Consider the following 18,241-nt stretch of genomic DNA (forward strand, 5'->3'; position numbering starts at 1 on the left):
TAACACATATGTATGGAATCTAAAAAAATAAAAAAAAAATGGTCAGAAGAAACTAGGGGCAAGACGGGAATAAAGATGCAGACCTACTAGAGAATGGACTTGAGGATACGGGGAGGGAGAAGGGTAAGCTGGGACAAAGTGAGAGAGTGGCATGGACATATATACACTACCAAACGTAAAATAGATAGCTAGTGGGAAGCAGCCACATAGCACAGGGAGATGAGCTCGGTGCTTTGTGGCCACCTAGAGGGGTGGGATAGGGAGGGTGGGAGGGCGGGAGATGCAAGAGGGAAGAGATATGGGGACATATGTATATGTGTAACTGATTCACTTTGTTATAAAGCAGAAACTGACACACCATTGTAAAGCCGTTATACCCTAATAAAGATGTTAAAAAAAAAAAAGTGAAAAAAAAAAAAGGCACATGCACCCCAATGTTCATTGCAGCACTATTTACAATAGCCAGGTCATGGAAGCAACCTAAATGCCCATCGACAGACGAATGGATAAAGAGGATGTGGTACATATATACAATGGAATATTACTCAGCCATAAAAAGGAACGAAATTGGGTCATTTGTTGAGACGTGGATGGATCTAGAGACTGTCATACAGAGTGAAGTAAGTCAGAAAGAGAAAAACAAATATCGTATATTAACGCATATATGTGGAACCTAGAAAAATGGTACAGATGAACTGGTTTTCAGGGCAGAAATTGAGGCACAGATATAGAGAACAAACGTATGGACACCAAGGTGGGAAAGCAGCGGGGGGGTGGTGGTGGTGGTGTGATGAATTGGGTGATTGGGATTGACATGTATACACTGATGTGTATAAAATGGATGACTAATGAGAACCTGCTGTATAAAAAAAAAAATGATCAAATGTATTCTATTGGAAAGAAGCAAAAATAGACCATATTTACTGTCTAAAAAAAAAATATATATATATATATATTTGATCTTTAAAAAAAATCAACAGAAATTAAAAGTTCACCTTTGACCTTACTCAAACCTAGATTCCTCTCCTGAGTTAACTACTGGTTTATTATGTAGCTTTTAAAGACCTTTTCTAATGCATTCATATGCTTCTGAATGTTTGAAATATTAAATATTATTTTGCTTTATTGAGGTGGGTCTTTTCATATGTATGGATACTATATGTATTTCTGGAAATTGTTGAACACCGTTTTACTCTGTCTCAGATTGTATTTTAATCAAGGCAAAAAGTTGAAATATTATAAGGAACAATGCTTGGAATACCAAAAAAAAAAAAAAAAAAAAAAAGAGTTGACACCAAGGTTTATAAATTCAGAATTGGGGCCTAGTGATATTTTAATAACTTAAATATTTTTTGTTGTTGCTTTTTTTTTTTTTAAATTAGGAGCCCATGAAATCCAGAGCACCACAGCTACATTTGGAATACAGATTCTACAAGCAGTTAGGATCTGGAGGTAAAGTCTTATATTAATTTTTAAATTTGTAATAAAATGGATTGTCATGATAATAACTCTGTAGTTTCAAAGAATAGTATGTTAAATTTAGTTAATATTAATCACTTCTTAAGGCAATGCTTAGTAGATATTTTCTTACTAGAGTCTTCCCTTTTTATTCTAAATATGACATTTTTGGAGCTTTTTGTGTTGGTACTAATATAAGTAGAGAACATTGTAAAAAAATTTAATTTGAGAATATAAGGTGCATATAGTTTCCAGATGCTTAGCCTTTTTGGTGGTATTATAGTTATTGAAATGACTTATGACATGGTGGTAGGCTGAAAAATGGCTGCATAAAAAATATCCATATCATAATCCCTGGAATCTGTAAATGTTACCTTATAGAAAGACTTCACAGGTATGATTAAGGATGTTGAGATCAGGAGGTTATTCTGGGTTATCTGGGTGGCCCCTAAACGCAGTCACAAATGTCTTTGTAAAAGAGAGTCAGAGGAACCATTTACGTACACAGAAGAGGAGAAGGCAAAGTGCCTACAGAGGCCAAGATTGGAGTGATATAGCCATAAGCCAAGGAATGCTGGCAGCCATGAAAACCTGGTATAGGATTGTCCTATAGAACCTCCTTGATTCAGCCTGTTGAAACTGACTTCAAATGTTTGGCCTCCAGAACTGTGAGAAAATAAATTTTTGTTATTTTAAGCCACAGGTGTGTAGTAATTACAGTGGCTGTAGGAAATTAATACAGGTATATTTTTACATAAACTCTAAATCTAAATGAGAATGGATATTTTGTGCCACTGGAAAAAACTAATGAGAAAATTTCCCATTTTACGTTGCATTTACTTTATGTTAATGTTTCTCTCAGCTCCACTTTTTCTGTTCACTACTATTCTAACTGTAATGATTTTATACATACAGTTTCTTATCAAGTAGGGATATTTTGTTTCCCCAGATTTAATAAAATGGAATTTTTTCATGTGTTTTTTTTGTAAGCACATGTTTACATTCTACTTGGTAGAGTTGCACATTTTTTAATACGTTATCAATTTTGCATTCTTTTTTTTTCTAAGAGCATACTTTCCGAATGAGTAGTCATTGTCGAGACAATAAGTTGACATTTTGTAATAATGTTTTTATCGTTATAAACGTTCTATAGTGCATGTTTAAGCCTGATACAGACAGGCCTCCAGGACTTATCAAAATTATCACTGACGACTGAGATGTAAATGATAAGGGGACACAACTAATTATATGTGAAACCATACATATTAGTTAGGACTGGCAAGTGACAGAAAGCCCTAAGAAGCGAAGTGGAAAAAAAAAAAAAAAGGAGTTTATTGACTCATATACTGTAAATTCAGGGAAAGGACTTATCTATAAGACATTGCAATACTGTCATCAGGGACATTCTTGAGTTTGTCTTTATGCTGTGCCTTTTTGTGTGTGTGTAAGCTTTGTTCTCTGATTGGCCCTTCTTATGAGACGGCAGAGGTGCTTACCAACAGCCCAGCTTAGCAATTTTAAAAGTATCTGTTAACTAAAAATTTCAGCAAAAGTTCTAGGACTGAATCTTACTGTCTTATTTTGTGTCTAATGATTTAATCACTGAATTTGATTGCCCAGACTTACTCATCTCAGGCACTACCTGTGAAGATCAGGGACTGAGAATGGGGAGAGGTGTTGTCTAATGGGAAATTGAGGTGTTACCAGAAGAAGGAAGATTGGATGCTGGGGAGATGAAAATAAGAGATCTATCTACTTAAGTAGTTAAACTATCATTTGGAAAAATAGGATTGAATACTTTAATTGGATAAGAATGAATAAGTTAATTTAGAGTTTAGGGAGTCATTGAAATGAATACCATGGTGTACTTTTATTATTATATTCTTTACTTTTTTTAACTTTAAAATTTATGTCAGGGATAGTAATAATAAAGTGGAACATACATCTGTTAGCACTTGAATGCCAAAGGGCTGTTGTGCCCCACGACTCCAGGGACCGCCATTTAGTCTGCATATATAAGGGTGCTCCCCTGTACTCCAGGGCATAGCACTTACATAAATTGAAATATGAGTGTTATTGCTTGAAGGTGTGTGTTACGGTGGCTCTGAAACTCTGACAGGTGTGTTTAGTTTTGAGTGTTTCATGTGAATCATGTGAATTTTAGTTACTTGTTAGTGTTTTTATCAATCATGAATTTTAAAAACATTTTTGAGTACTCATATGAGCTTTATAGAAAAACAAGAGTGTTTAATTGTTTTGAGGAGAGACTGATGACTTAAAAATGATTTAATTTTGGAGTTGCTACTTGAAAGGATTGTATTTTCAGACTGCTCTTAATCATAAGTGGGGCATTCATAGTAATTTAATCTATAATTCTTTTATGATATTGTAAGTTTCATTTAAGTAGCAACTTGCTTGTTAGTGTTCTGTTTAAAAATAGATATACTGGGCTCCCCTGGTGGCACAGTGGTTAAGAATCCACCTGCCAGTGCAGGGGACATGGGTTTGAGCCCTGGTCCGGGAAGATGCCACATGCTGCGGAGCAACTAAGCCCATGCGCCACAACTACGGAGCCTGCGCTCTATAGCCCGTGCTCCGCAACAAGAGAAGCCACCGCAATGAGAAACCCGCGCAGCACAACAAAGACTAGCCCCCGCTCTCCGCAACTAAAGAAAGCCCGCACACAGCAATGAAGACCCAGTGCAGCCAAAAATAAATAAAATAAATAAATTTTTAAAAATAGATATATTTAATCAATATTCAGAATATATAAAGAAGTCCTAAAACTCAACAACAAAAATACAAACAATCCAACTTTAAAGTGGGCACAGAACTTGAATAGACATTTTTCTAAAGAAGATAGATATACAGATGGCCAATAAGCACATGAAAGGATGCTGAATATCACTAATCATTAGGAAAATGTAAGTCAAAACCACAAAGACATACCACTTCACACCCATTAGGGTGGCTGTTATTAACTAAATAAAGGAAAAGCAAACCAAAAACCAGTAAACAACTAGTGTTGGTGTGAATGTGGAGAAATTGGAATCTTTGTGCATTACTGGTGGGGATGTGGATTGCTGCAGCTGCTGTGGAAAACAGTACGACTGTTCCTCAAAAATTAAACATAGAATTACCATTTGATCCAGCAATTCCACTTCTAATTATATGCATAAAAGAACTGAAAGCAGGGACTTAAACAGATAGTTGTACACCCATGTTCATAGTGTGATTTGCAATAGCCAAAAGGTGGAAACAACTTTGAATGGATATACAAAGTGTGGTTATATACATAGAAGGGAATATTATTCAGCCCTAAAAAGGAAGGAAATTCTGACACGTGCTACAATATAGATGAACCTTGAGAACGTTATGCTAAATGAAGTAAGCTAGTCACAAAGGGACAAATGCTGTGCGATTCCACTTTTTGAGGTACCCAGAGAGTAGTCAGATTCATAGAGACGGAATGCAGAATGGTGGTTGCCAGGGGCTGAGAGGAGAGGGGAGTGGGAAAATATTGTTTAATGGTTATAGAGTTTCAGTCTGGGATGATGAAAAAGTTCTGGAGGTGGATAGTGGTGGTGGTTGCACAACAATGTGACTATACCTGATGCCACTGAACTGTACATTTAAAAATGGTTAAAATGATAAATTTTCTATTTATATTTTGCCACAGCAAAAACAAATTTACTTAGAATTATTTACTGAGATATCTGTGAAATAATATACAGTTTATCTAGTTCTACTCTCTAGGTTTTGATTCTCCTGTAAGTCTTTCTCCTTATCTAACCTCCCTGGCAGTATCTCACTTTTCTCTCTTACTTGTTCACTGAATCTGTTACGTATATACAGTAGGACTGTACAGCTTCACTGCAGTGTGCATAAGAGGGTTGACTCTTTATATTATTTATAGCTTTCCATAGGATTAGAATATTGTTTTATACCATTATCACTTTCTCTGATAGCAAAAATTTAATGTTTCAAATGGTCTTGTTTTGTAATATCCACTCAGCATTTATTGAGTAAAATGAAGATCTAGATTTGGGAGTCATCAACACATAGGTGGTTTTTAAAGCTAAGGGAATGGATGAGGTCTCCCATAGGAGAGTGTAGAGAGTGTCAAGAGAAGAGGAACACAGGCAAAATCATGATGACCACTGGATTGGGTAGGAATAAATTTGACTGTCAGTATCAAAAATCATGACAGCAGTAGCTTAAACAAGTAAAGCAATGTTATGTGAGGAAAAATAAACAAGGAGTCCTGAAGTAGACAATTGTAGGATTGATTTGGCTACACAGAAGTAAGCAATCAGGCTCACTCTAGCTTCTTCCTTCTGTTTTTAGTATGTGGCTTTCATTTTTATTATCCTGGATTTTTTTGTAGCGGGAGGGAGGAAGGAAAGGATGAAATTACTATCTATATAAGGATAATTTCCAATTCTTTATGCTAGCCTTCATTCTTAAAATCTAGTCATAAATGTATGTCCTTACTAGAATCAGAAATTCTATATACACAGAATTTCTCTCCCTATCTTCTTTCCCCTTACTTTTCCAATGATTTCTCTCTCTTCCAAAAGACCTGTTTGTTTTTCTGGATTATCTTGTTCCATTAGTGGCTCACCCATTCAAGCTGAAAGTGTTAGTTGCCTTTAATTTTGACTTTTTGGGATAATCATCAAAAAGGTCCGTCAGTTATGTCTCTTAAGAGATCTCTTGACTTCATTCTCTTCTCCCAGTCTTCATTGTCACCTTTTTTTTGAATTGGGCTTCTTTTTGTGCATCTCACTTCCTTCTTCCCTCCATTCCTCTTAGAGACTTGTCATTTAGTATAAAGTCCACATTTCTTTCTCTTTCTACTTGACCCACTTTTTAGTTGCACTAAACTTAGTGTTCTCTGAATAGATCTTATTATTTTCATATATCTGTATTCTTCTTTCTGGAATGTCTTTCTTTCTCAATGAATTTCTTCTTTCTTCAGTCCCCAGCTAAAGTGTCTCCTCTTTTGCAATGCATTTTCTGGTATCTGTTTCATTCCAGAAAAAGCTTCTTCTTTGACCTGAAGTTATTTTGAATATATCTTCATTTTTCTTTCATCATACCATATTATATTTATATTTGCTTATGTCTCTCTCCTCCATTAAAATTTGAACTCTTTGAGGGCAGTGAGAATCATATTTTTATCCTAGAAACTGAGCAGAATGATTGACATTTGTAGGCCCTTGGTAAATGGTTGAAATGGTAAATTCTTTAATGAGAATAGTAGACTGTTTTCTATCATCAGATGTGAAGTTACAGTACATAATCTCCAATATTTCCTATAGCTTTTTAACTTTTGTGATCGTATGTTTAAAGTTTGATATATTAATATTATGTAAAATCATATTATTACATTTTGAGTTTATTCCACTTTTGACAAATAGACATAACCATGTAATTTCAAAAATTTATTTATTTTAATTAATATCATTTGTATCACCCTATGATTAGGTAAATTTAATTTTAGAGGTCCAGAAATAGAAGGAAAAAAAGTCAGTGATGAGTAATTTTTAAATGATCAGAAACGATAAACCAAGGACATATGCAGGTAGTTATTTAATTAACTGACTGTACAATTCAGCTGCCTAAAAATAATCACTTTCTAGAGAAGCATAGGTTTTAATTATTAGAATTAATTCAGTTTTTTTTTATTTACTTGAAAAAAAGTTTAGTTGAATTGTTGATATGACACTTCATGAAAATGCCTGGGACAGATTTTGCAATTTATGGGGAAAATTTTTTTGAAGATCTGTGATTCTGAATAATGCTTCTGTGTCTTAAATTATTTCCTTGACATCAGATGGTTTATATAGGCCATATTGACCTAATTTGCAATCATTTATTCCTTGGAATTTCTTTATCAGCTGATACTTCATCACAGAAAGTCAAATAACCTTTTTTTTTTCCTGTCATAAATTACTATTCTTGGAAGATCTCTAACTATGGAAATGATATTAAATATACTATTTGAGACCGTGCATATGTTAAATTGTTAAATAATTGTTTCTCAAGTGAGTGGCTTGACTTTTTTTTTAATTTATTTTTAATATCTTTATTGAAGTATAATAGCTTTACAATGGTGTGTTAGTTTCTGCTTTATAACAAAGTGAATCAGTTATACATATACATATGTCCCCATATCTCTTCCCTCTTGCATCTCCCGCCCTCCCACCCTCCCTATCCCACCCCTCTAGGTGGCCACAAAGCACCGAGCTGATCTCCCTGTGCTATGCGGCTGCTTCCCACTAGCTATCTGTTGTACGTTTGGTAGTGTATATATGTCCATGCCACTCTCTCACTTTGTCCCAGCTTACCCTTCCCCCTCCCCGTATCCTCAAGTCCATTTTCTAGTAGGTCTGCATCTTTATTCCCGTCTTGCCCCTAGGTTCTTCTGACCATTTTTTTTTTCTTTTTTGTTTTAGATTCCATATATATGTGTTAGCATACGGTATTTGTTTTTCTCTTTCTGACTTAACTTCACTCTGTATGACAGTCTCTAGGTCCATCCACCTCACTACAAATAACTCAGTTTCGTTCCTTTTTATGGCTGAGTAATATTCCATCATATACATGTGCCACATCTTCTTTATCCATTCATCTGTTGATGGACACTTAGGTTGCTTCCATGTCCTGGCTATTGTAAATAGAGCTGCAATGAACATTTTGGTACATGACTCTTTTTGAATTATGGTTTTCTCAGGGTATATGCCCAGTAGTGGGATTGCTGGGTCATATGGTAGTTCTAATTTTAGTTTTTTAAGGAACCTCCATACTGTTCTCAATAGTGGCTGTATCAATTTACATTCCCACCAACAGTGCAAGAGGGTTCCCTTTTCTCCACACCCTCTCCAGCATTTATTGTTTGTAGATTTTTTGATGATGGCCATTCTTACCGGTGTGAGGTGATACCTCATTGTAGTTTTGATCTGCATTTCTCTAATGATTAATGATGTTGAGCATTCTTTCATGTGTTTGTTGGCAATCTGTATATCTTCTTTGGAGAAATGTCTGTTTAGGTCTTCTGCCCATTTTTGGATTGGGTTGTTTGTTATTTTGATATCGAGCTGCATGAGTTGCTTGTATGTTTTGGAGATTAATCCTTTGTCAGTTGCTTCATTTGCAAATATTTTCTCTCATTCTGAGGGTTGTCTTTTCATCTTGTTTATGGTTTCCTTTGCTGTGCAAAAGCTTTTAAGTTTCATTAGGTCTCATTTGTTTATTTTTGTTTTTATTTCCATTTCTCTAAGAGGTGGGTCAAAAAGGATCTTGCTGTGATTTATGTCATAGAAGTGTTCTGCCTATGTTTTCCTCTAAGAGTTTGATGGTGTCTGGCCTTACATTTAGGTCTTTAATCCATTTTGAGTTTATTTTTGTGTATAAAAATATGGAGCGCTTCATGAATTTGCGTGTCATCCTTGCACAGGGGCCATGCTAATCTTCTCTGTATCGTTCCAATTTTAGTATATGTGCTGCCGAAGCGAGCACGGCTTGACTTTTTGATGTTACCTGAACTATGTAGTTCTAACGAATAATTTTGTACTTATAAAGAATAATTTGATAATAGCAGCAGTGGCTGTTTCTAAAATTAACACTCGTCATAGTATTGTCTTCGAAGAATTAGAAAAACTTCTCTTCATTCTTTATACTGACCCTTCTGGCTTCTTGGTTTATGTCTTGTTTATTGGTTTATTTAGCCCTGTCTCCTAGCTAAGTGGGCTTTGGTGATTCCATATTGTATGAACACTTTATCATACTGTTCACTTTGGAGAAAGGTTGTAGATAATAGTATAAGCCTTTTAAACGTGGGTATATGCATTAAATAACTTCTAAAATTTCTTTTATTCATTAAGTTGCCAGATTAGAGTTTCTCTGACCATGTTTTAAGAATTTAAGAAATTCTACTCTTTCTGTATATCTTATAAGTGTCTTTTTGAGAAAAAAGAAAGAAAATATTGTCAAAACCATGAAAGTTAAGTGAATAAAATAATTAGAACATTACCTATTATATTTTGGTATTAACAAAAATAATGAAGAATACTATACAGGTGAGGTGGTGGTTAGTGTAGACTTATTTCAGCCTAAATAACCAACAGTTTATGTAGCAGCTTCTTAGACTTCCTTTTTCTGTATTAGCTTAATTGCATTTAGAAGACATCCTAAGTATATGTAATATTTCTGTCTCTTTATAGAGGCCTTTCTGTATGGGAATTTCGATAAGTTATGCATTGCTAAACTTTTACTAATTTATATGTGAATATGTTTATTGGTACTGTTGGATAGAAGTGTACAAAGTTTTTCTGTTAAATTTGTAGTTTATGGAGAATGTGTGTGTTTAAAGAATGCTATGCATTATCAATATAAGAAGGAAAGGTTAACAGATAGTGGTTTCAATTTGGTTTATATGGTCCAGGTATTAGGATAGTTTATGTTGTGTGGTAATTATACTATTAATATTTTCAGTGATTAATTAATCACACAATAATCTTACATAAAAAACAGACCTTATTTTTGGATAGGGTATAACGAAATGGTGATGAAGGACTTAATTTTCTGAAATACAGCATCATTTTTGTAATTCCCTATGTAATCATAAGAAGTATAAAGCCTTGAAAAATAATATGATTTCATGTTTTATTTTTATTTTTGATTTAAATATAAAGAAGCATATTGTGAGAAGAACAGATTTTTAAGCTTGCAGATTGGGGGTAAAAATGGTAAGAGAGAATCCATTTTTTCTTAACTGTTTATGCCTAAAGAGGATAGTAACTGAATAATATATAATATATAATATCTATTCAATGTTTCTTATATTGTAATAAACATTACTTGTTTGTAGGTGATGTTACTTTTTAATGTTCTTTGAAGTTAAGACTAATTTTTAAATGTGTAAATATAGAATTATCACTGAAAGGACTCTTTTCTTCTGTTTTACAGTGGGGTGGCTTTTCCTTTTATTTGGGGTTAATTGCTAGAATATTACTACTAAATGTGGGTGATATGGTATTTTAATGGAATGACTGTTACCAAGTCTGGAACTCATTGCACCTGTTTGTTCATATCAGGGCTTCCTAATCAGACAGAACAGTAATTCTCAAACTTTTGGGTCTCATGATCCTTTTAGACTCCTAAAACTTTTTGAGGATCCCAGAGGGCTTTTGTTATTGTGGGTTATAGCTATTGATATTTACCATATGAGAAATTAAAACAAATATAAAAATATTGCTGTATTAATTCATTTTAAAATAACAACAATAGTATTTTAAAATCACAACTGATGCTATTTTCCAAATTTAAAAAAATGTGAGAAAAGTGGCCTTGTTTTACATGTTTTGCATATCTCTTTAATGTCTGGCTTAGTAAAAAGCAATGGATTCTGCCTTCAATCCATTGCCATATCACATTCACATAGCCTCTGGAAAACTTGACTTTCACTTATGAGAGAATGAGAGTGAAAAAGGTAAATAACGTCTTGGTGTTATTATAAAAATAATTTTGATGTCACTGCCCTCCTGAAAGAGTCTCATGGACCACCTACCCCTGTCCCTAAGTGTCTCCAGACCATGTGTTGAGAACTGCTGAGCTAGAAGTATAAGCATTTGTTCTAAAGGTTAAGAATGCCTGAAAGCAAAACTTCCTTGGAAAAGAATATAGCCTATGTGATAATTCTGTACTTAGTTATTTCTAATCAGATTTTAGTTTTTCTTTCTTTTTTTTTTAATGGTCTTAGTTGCAGCACGTGGGGTCTTTCGTTGCGGTGTGCAGGCTTCTCTCTAGTTGTGGCGCATGGGCTCCGGAGCACATGGGCTCTGTAGTGTGGCACTTGGGCTCTCTATTTGTGGCGTACAGGCTTAGTTGCCCCGCAGCATGTGGGATGTTTGTTCCCCGACCAGGGATCGAACCAGCGTCCCCTACATTGCAAGATGGATTCTTAACCACTGGACCACCAGGGAAGTCCCAGATTTTAGTTTTTCTTGATCAAATCTGTAGAGTTTAAATTTCCTGTTAAGAATGTTAATACTGTTGTTCTAATCCTTCCTACATGAACAATACTGGACCTGAAAATGGAAAGAAACATCATGATAATATTTCTTTTAATAACATGCTTAACTGTTGCCCACCTATAAGGAACTGAAGTACCAAGGAGTATTGAGAGTATTAGACCTCCAAGTGTTATTTTGTGACTTTAATTAATTAATGTTGTTTTGTCACTTAAGTGGAATGCTGAAATATAAAATGAAGTGTTCAATTAAATTAATTTTGGGAGAGTGATGGTGAGATTGTATTTTCATACAATATGTGAATTTTGTATTCTTGCCCATTCTTGAGCTTTTCTTGGGAAAAAATATACTTGTCTTGAATATTGGGGATGCTGATAAGCATCACTGAAAATTAGTGATGTTTGAAGCTATCAGACTAACTTTCATCAACTCACCATCAATGACTTTTTATAGTAGTCTCAAAAATACTCTTAGAACAATTGGAATTGGGTGGAGTATAAGTTTATAGTTGAATTCACTGGGTGTAAGAACAAATAAAAAAGCTTGCTTTTGCCCATGAGTTGGATTGCATTCGTGCAGTTCAGTAGCCAAAAACTTTGATCAAGAGACACAGCTAGTAACTTAAAACCTTCATTACTCTTTGTCCTCAGCCTTCTTTCTGAGCCTCTCTCTTCTTTCTTGCCCTCTTGTCCTTCACCTCTCCCACTTTCAAAAACCCTCTTTCTTGTGTATCATATTTATATTGGTGTGGTTGTTTTGTTTGGTGTTTGCTTAGGGTATTCCTCAGCCCCTGTTTGTTAGTTGCAACTTTTCCTAACTCATAACAGTTTAATTTGTTTGCTCAGTGTTAGAAAACTGCCCAGACTTGTCCTGGGAAATGAAATTTTAGTTTGGTCTTTACAGTGTTTGCTTTATATTCTTGATTTAAAAAAAAATATGACTCTTGATCCTATACTTCAATGACAAAATATGTGTTGAAATACATTAGTAGTTATGTAAGAAGTTTTTGCATTCATTGACTCATAAAACAGTATGTATCTCAAAGAGTCAGAGTGAGATCGTCTTTTTTTTCACCAAAGATCTGTGCTGAGTCATGTTTTAAGGTAAAATTATGTTGCGTGATAAAGCTGAGGTACTTTTATTCGGATTGGAGACTAAATGTCTGTTTAATTTATTCAGTGAAATGTGATGCTGTTTATGGAATTTAGCCATCTTGGGTAAGGTAGAGATAAATATTTTTGAGACACTTTGAAACCATTAAAGAAAGGAAGTTTTGGAGAAAATTGAAGCAGTTCTCATTGGTCCCTTTATTGATCTTTTTCTTGGTGTTATTTTAGAACCCCAAAGTTATATTATGTGTATAGCTTGATTGAATGTACATGTTAGGTACACAGTAATTCTCTCAACAATGAGTTGGCTTATATGAAATACAGCAGAGCAGATTTACTTATGCTTACATCTCTTCAACTCTGAGAAATTCTGTGTGAATAATTATGAATTTTGAGTTATGCTTAATCGACAAGTTTGAAAAGAGGAGACTTGAAGGTTGGGTAAAAGGAAAAGTTGGCAATTTGGATAGCAGAACTGTGGTAGAAAAATTTGAAATGCAGCCTTAGAAAAGCTCAAACAGTAAGGCAGAGTAAATCTGAGCCTTAGGATGGATCCATTTCTTCTGTTAAGGAGGTATGGTAGGAAGGGAGAGGAAGCCAAAATTATTTTATAGGGCGACAGAGTCTGAATAGTACACAGTTGACCTTTGAACAATGTGGGTTTGAACATTGTGGGTCCACTTATACATGGATTTTTTTCAATAGTAAATACTACAGTACTATACAATATAAGGTTGGTTGAATCCGAGGATCTGGAACCACAGACACAGAGGAACTGAAATATGTATATGGAGGGCCGACTATAAGTTATACATGGATTTTTGACTGCATGGAGGGTCAGTGCCCCTAACTCCTGTGTTTTTCAAGGGTCAACTCTACTTTGCTTAATTCCAAGTAGCTCCAAAATGAAGTTAATAGTTAAGAGTAGAAGTAAGGCTCTGTAACTTTAAATATTAGGGGGAGTGTTTGAAAAATACTTGCTCAGTTATAGTTAATACTTGGATTAAATAAATGTGGTCTAAATCTTTTTCCAATTCAAGTTTTTCTTTGTAGTCCCAGAATAATATTTTTAAGTTATGTAAGTTTCAGGTGTGCAGCATTATAATTTGACATCTCTACAGGCATACCTTGTTTCATTGTGCTTTGCTTTATTGTGCTTCACACGTTTTTTTTTTTTTACAAATTGAAAGTTTGTGGCAACCCTACAATGAGCAAGTCTTCGATGCCATTTTTCCAACAGCATCTGCTCACACCTTGTCTTTGTGTCACATTTTGGTAATCTTCACAGTATTTCAAACTTTTCCATTATTATTATATTTGTTATGGTGATCTGTGATCAGTGATCTTTGATGTTACTACTATGACTCACTGAAGGGTCAGATGATGGTTAGCATTTTTAGCCATAAAGTGTTTTTAAGGTATTAAGGTATGTACATGGTATTTTTAGACAATGCTACTGTACACTTAATAGACTACAGTATAGTGTAAACATAAATTTTTTATGCACCAGGAAACCAAAAAATTTGTGTGACTTTATTTCGGTATTCCCTTTATTGTGGTGGTCTGGAACTGAACCCAAAATATCCCCTAAATATGCCTGTACACACTACAAAGTGATCCTCAGTACATTTCTAGTTACCATCCATCACCATACAGCTGACGCCCTTTACCCATTTCACCCATTCCACCCAACTCCCTTTCCCTTTGGTAAACACTAATCTGATCTCTGTATCTATGAGTTTGTTTTTGTTTTATTTTGTTTGTTCATTTGTTTTTTTATGTTCCACACATGAGTGAAATTTTACAGTATTTGTCTTTCTTTGCTTAACTTATGTCACTTAACATAAAACTTTCAGGGTCCATCCATGTTGTCACAAATGGCAGGATTGGATTTAATTCTTTTTTGTGGTGGGGTAATTTTCCTTTGTGTTTATGTACCTCATTTTCTTTATCCATTCATGCACCCATGGACACTTAGGTTATTTCCATATCTTGGCCATTGTAAATAATGCTGCAATAAACGTAGGGGTTCATATATCTTTTCAAATTGTTTTTGTGTTCTTCAGATAATACCTAGAAGTAGAGTAGCTGGGTCAGATGGTAGTTCTATTCTTAATTTTTTGAGGAATCTCTATACTGTTTTCCATGGTGGCTGCACCAATTTTCAGTCCCACCAACAGTGTACAACAGTGTATAATTTTTTCCTTTTTGCTAATAGACATTCTGACAGGTGTGAGGTGATCTCTCATTGTGGTTTTGATTTACATTTCCCTCATAATTAGTGATGTTGAACATCTTTTCATGTACCTTTTGGCCATCTGTATGTCTTCTTTAGAAAAATGTCTATTCATTAAAAAATGTCCATTTTTTATTCACCTTGTTTGTTTTTGAGTTGTATGGGTCCTTTATATATTTTGGATAATAATCTCTTCTTGGATTTACAAATATCTTCTCCCATTCAGTAGGTTGCCTTTTCGTTTTGATGATGGTTTCCTTCACTGTGCAGAAAATTTTTAGTTTGATGTAGTCCCATTTGTTCATTTTTGCTTTTGTTTCCCTTGCTTTTGGAATTAGATCCACAAAAATATCTCTAAGACTCATATAAATGAAGTTACCTCCTATGTTTTCTTCTAAGTGTTTTATGGTTTCAGGTCTTACATTCAGGTCTTTAATCCATTTTGAGTTAATTTTTGTGTGTGGTGTGAGATAGTGGTCTAGTTTGATTCTTTTGGCTGTAGCTGTCCAGTTTTCCCAGCACCATTTATTGAAGAGACTATTCTTTCTCCATGTATGTTCTTTGCTCCTGTGTTGTCAATTAATTGCCCATATATTTGTGGACTCTCAGTTCTGTTCCATTGATCTGTGTGTCTGTTTTTGTGTGAGTTCCATACTGTTTTGATTACTGTAGCTTTGTAGTGTACAGTTGACCCTTGAACATTATGGAGGTTAGGGTTGCCACTCTCTATGCAGTTGCAAATTCATGTATAACTTATAGTTGGCCCTTGTATACACAGTTCCTCCATATCCATGGTTCTGCATCCTTGGATTAAACCAACCTCGGATTGTGTAGTACTGTCTCTAGTATTTATTATTGAAAAAAATCCATGGGTAAGTGCAGTTCAAACATGTGCTTTTTAAAGGTTTGCTGTAGTTTGAAATCAGGGAGCATGATAACCTCCAGCTTTGTTCTTCTTTCTCAAGATTGTTTTGGCTATTTGGTGTCTTTTGGGGTTCCATACAAATTTTAAGATTGTTTGTTTTAGTCATGTGAAATATGCCATTGGAATTTTGATAGGGATTGCATTGAATCTATAGATTGCTTTGGGTAGTATAGACATTCTAACAATATAAATTCTTTCAGTCCATAAGCATGAAATATCTTTCCATTCATTTGTGTCTTCTTCGATTTCTTTCATCAGTGTCTTAAAGTTTTCAGTGTATAGGTCTTTCACCTCCTTGGTTAAATTTATTGCTAGGTATTTTATTCTTTTTTATGTAGTGGTAAATGGGATTTTCTTAATTTCTCTTTCTGATAGTTCATTCTTAGTGTATAGAAAAACGACAGACTTAAGTATATTGATTTTGTATCCTGTGACTTTACTGAATTCATTTATTGGTTTGAGCAGGTTTTATTTGTGGCATCATTAGAACTTTGTATGTATAGTATCATGTCATCTGCAAATAGTGACAGTTTTACTTCATTCTTTCTGATTTGGATCACTTTTATTAATTTTTCTTGCCTAATTGCTACGGCTAGGATTTCCAGTACTGTGTTGAATAGAAGTGGTGAGAGTGGTATCCTTCTCTTATTCCTGATCATCATTGAGTATGATGTTAGCTGTGGCTTTGTCATATATGGCCTTTATTAGGTTGAGGTATGTTCACTCCATACCCACTTGGTTGAGAATTTTTATGATAAATGGATGTTGAATTTTGTCAAATGCTTTTTCTGCATCTATTGAGATGATCATGTGATTTTTATCCTTCATTTTGTTAATATATGGTATCATGTTGATTGATTTGCGGATGTTGAACATTCTTGCATCCTTGGAATAAATCCCACTTGATCATGGTGTATGATTCTTTTAATGTATTGCTTGATTTGGTTTCCTCATATTTTGTTGAGGGTTTTTGCATCTTTGTTCGTCAAGGATATTGGCCTGTAATTTCCTTTTATGGTGTCCTTGTCTGGTTTTGGTATCAGGGTAATGCTGGCTTCATAAGATGTGTTTGGAAGGTTTTCTTCCTCTTTAATTTTTTGGAAGAGTTTGAGAAGGAGTTTGACAAGGATTGGTATTCTTTGAATGTTTTATATAATTTGCCAGTGAAGCCATCTGATTCTAGACTTCTGTTTGTTGGGAGCTTTTGATTACAGTTTCAGTCTCCTTACTAGTAATTGTTCTATTCAAATTTTCTATTTCTTCATGATTCAGTCTTGGAAGCTAGGATGTTTCTAGGAATTTTCCATTTTTTCTAGGTTGTCTAATTTGTTGGCGTATAACTGTTCATAGTAGTCCCTTATGATATTTTGTATTTCTGTGGTATCAGTTGTAATTTCTCCTCTTTCATTCTGATTTTATTTGTTTGAGTCCCCTCTTTTTCTTTTTTTTGGGAGGTTAGTCTAGCTAAAGATTTGTCAATTTTGGTTATCTTTTCAAAGAACTAGCTCTTAGTTTCATTGATCTTTTCTGTTGTTTTTTAAATGTCTATTTCATTTATTTCTGCTCAGATCTTTATTATTTCCTTTCTTTGAATGTGGAGCTTCATTTATTCTTTTTATGTTTCCTTTATGTGTAAATTTAGATTATTTATTTTGGATTTGTCTCGTTTCTTGAGGTAGGCCTATATTGCTATGGTCTTTCTTCTTTGAACCGCTTTTGCTGCATCTCATGGATTTTGGTACGTTGTATCTCTGCTTTCATTTGTCTCTAGGTATTTTTTTGATTTCTTTAGTGACCTATTGGTTGTTTGGTAGCATGTTGTTTAATTTCCACGTTTCTGTGGTTTTTACTATTTTCTTTTTGTGATTGATATTTAGTTTCATAGTATTGTGGCCAGAGAATATGCTTGATATGATTTCAGCCTTTCTGAATTTATATTGAGACTTTTTTTGTGACCTAATATATGATCTATCCTGGAGAATGTTTCATGTGTACTTGAGAAGAATGTATATTTTGGTGCTTTTGGATGGAATGTTCTATATGTTAAGTCCATGTGATCTAATGTGTGATTTAAGTTTGATGTTTTCTTTTTGATTTTTTTTCTGGATGATCTATCCATTGATGTAAGTAGGGTGTTAAAGTCCTCTGTTATTATTGTTTTGCTTTCAATTTCTCCCTTTAAGTCTGTTAATATTTGTGTTGTATATCTTAGTGCTCCTCTACTGGATGCATATACATTTATAAATGTTATATCTTCTTGCTAGACACCTTTATCATTATGTTTGCCCTTCTTTGTCTTTTAATATAGTCTTTGTTTTAAAGTCTGTTTTGTCTGATATGAGTATAGCTACTCCAGCTTTCTTTTTATTTACATTTGCATTGAAATTTTTTCCATTCCTTCACTTTCAGTCTGTGTGAGTCCTTTCTCCTGAAGTAAGTCTTGTGTAGGCAGCATACAGATGGATCTGGTTTTTTT

General features: G+C 34.3%; 1 protein-coding gene and 1 non-coding gene across 9 annotated transcripts in view; one reads left to right on the forward strand and one right to left on the reverse strand.

Annotated features, from left to right (window-relative positions):
- The window catches only part of CSNK1G3 (casein kinase 1 gamma 3), a 127,892-nt gene that overhangs the window by 56,059 nt on the left and 53,592 nt on the right, over positions 1–18,241 (forward strand). For all 8 annotated transcript variants that reach the window (XM_061189547.1, XM_061189550.1, XM_061189552.1 and 5 more), the window contains exon 4: positions 1,383–1,452. In XM_061189547.1, the coding sequence (XP_061045530.1) occupies positions 1,383–1,452 (70 nt within the window). The remainder of the gene's footprint in view (positions 1–1,382; positions 1,453–18,241) is intronic.
- LOC133091648 (U6 spliceosomal RNA) lies at positions 8,876–8,982 on the reverse strand. Its single transcript, XR_009700974.1, has one exon. It is a non-coding gene; the product is annotated as a U6 spliceosomal RNA (small nuclear RNA).

This window comes from Eubalaena glacialis, chromosome 4, assembly GCF_028564815.1.
Source record: "Eubalaena glacialis isolate mEubGla1 chromosome 4, mEubGla1.1.hap2.+ XY, whole genome shotgun sequence".
Classification (NCBI taxonomy): domain Eukaryota; kingdom Metazoa; phylum Chordata; class Mammalia; order Artiodactyla; family Balaenidae; genus Eubalaena; species Eubalaena glacialis.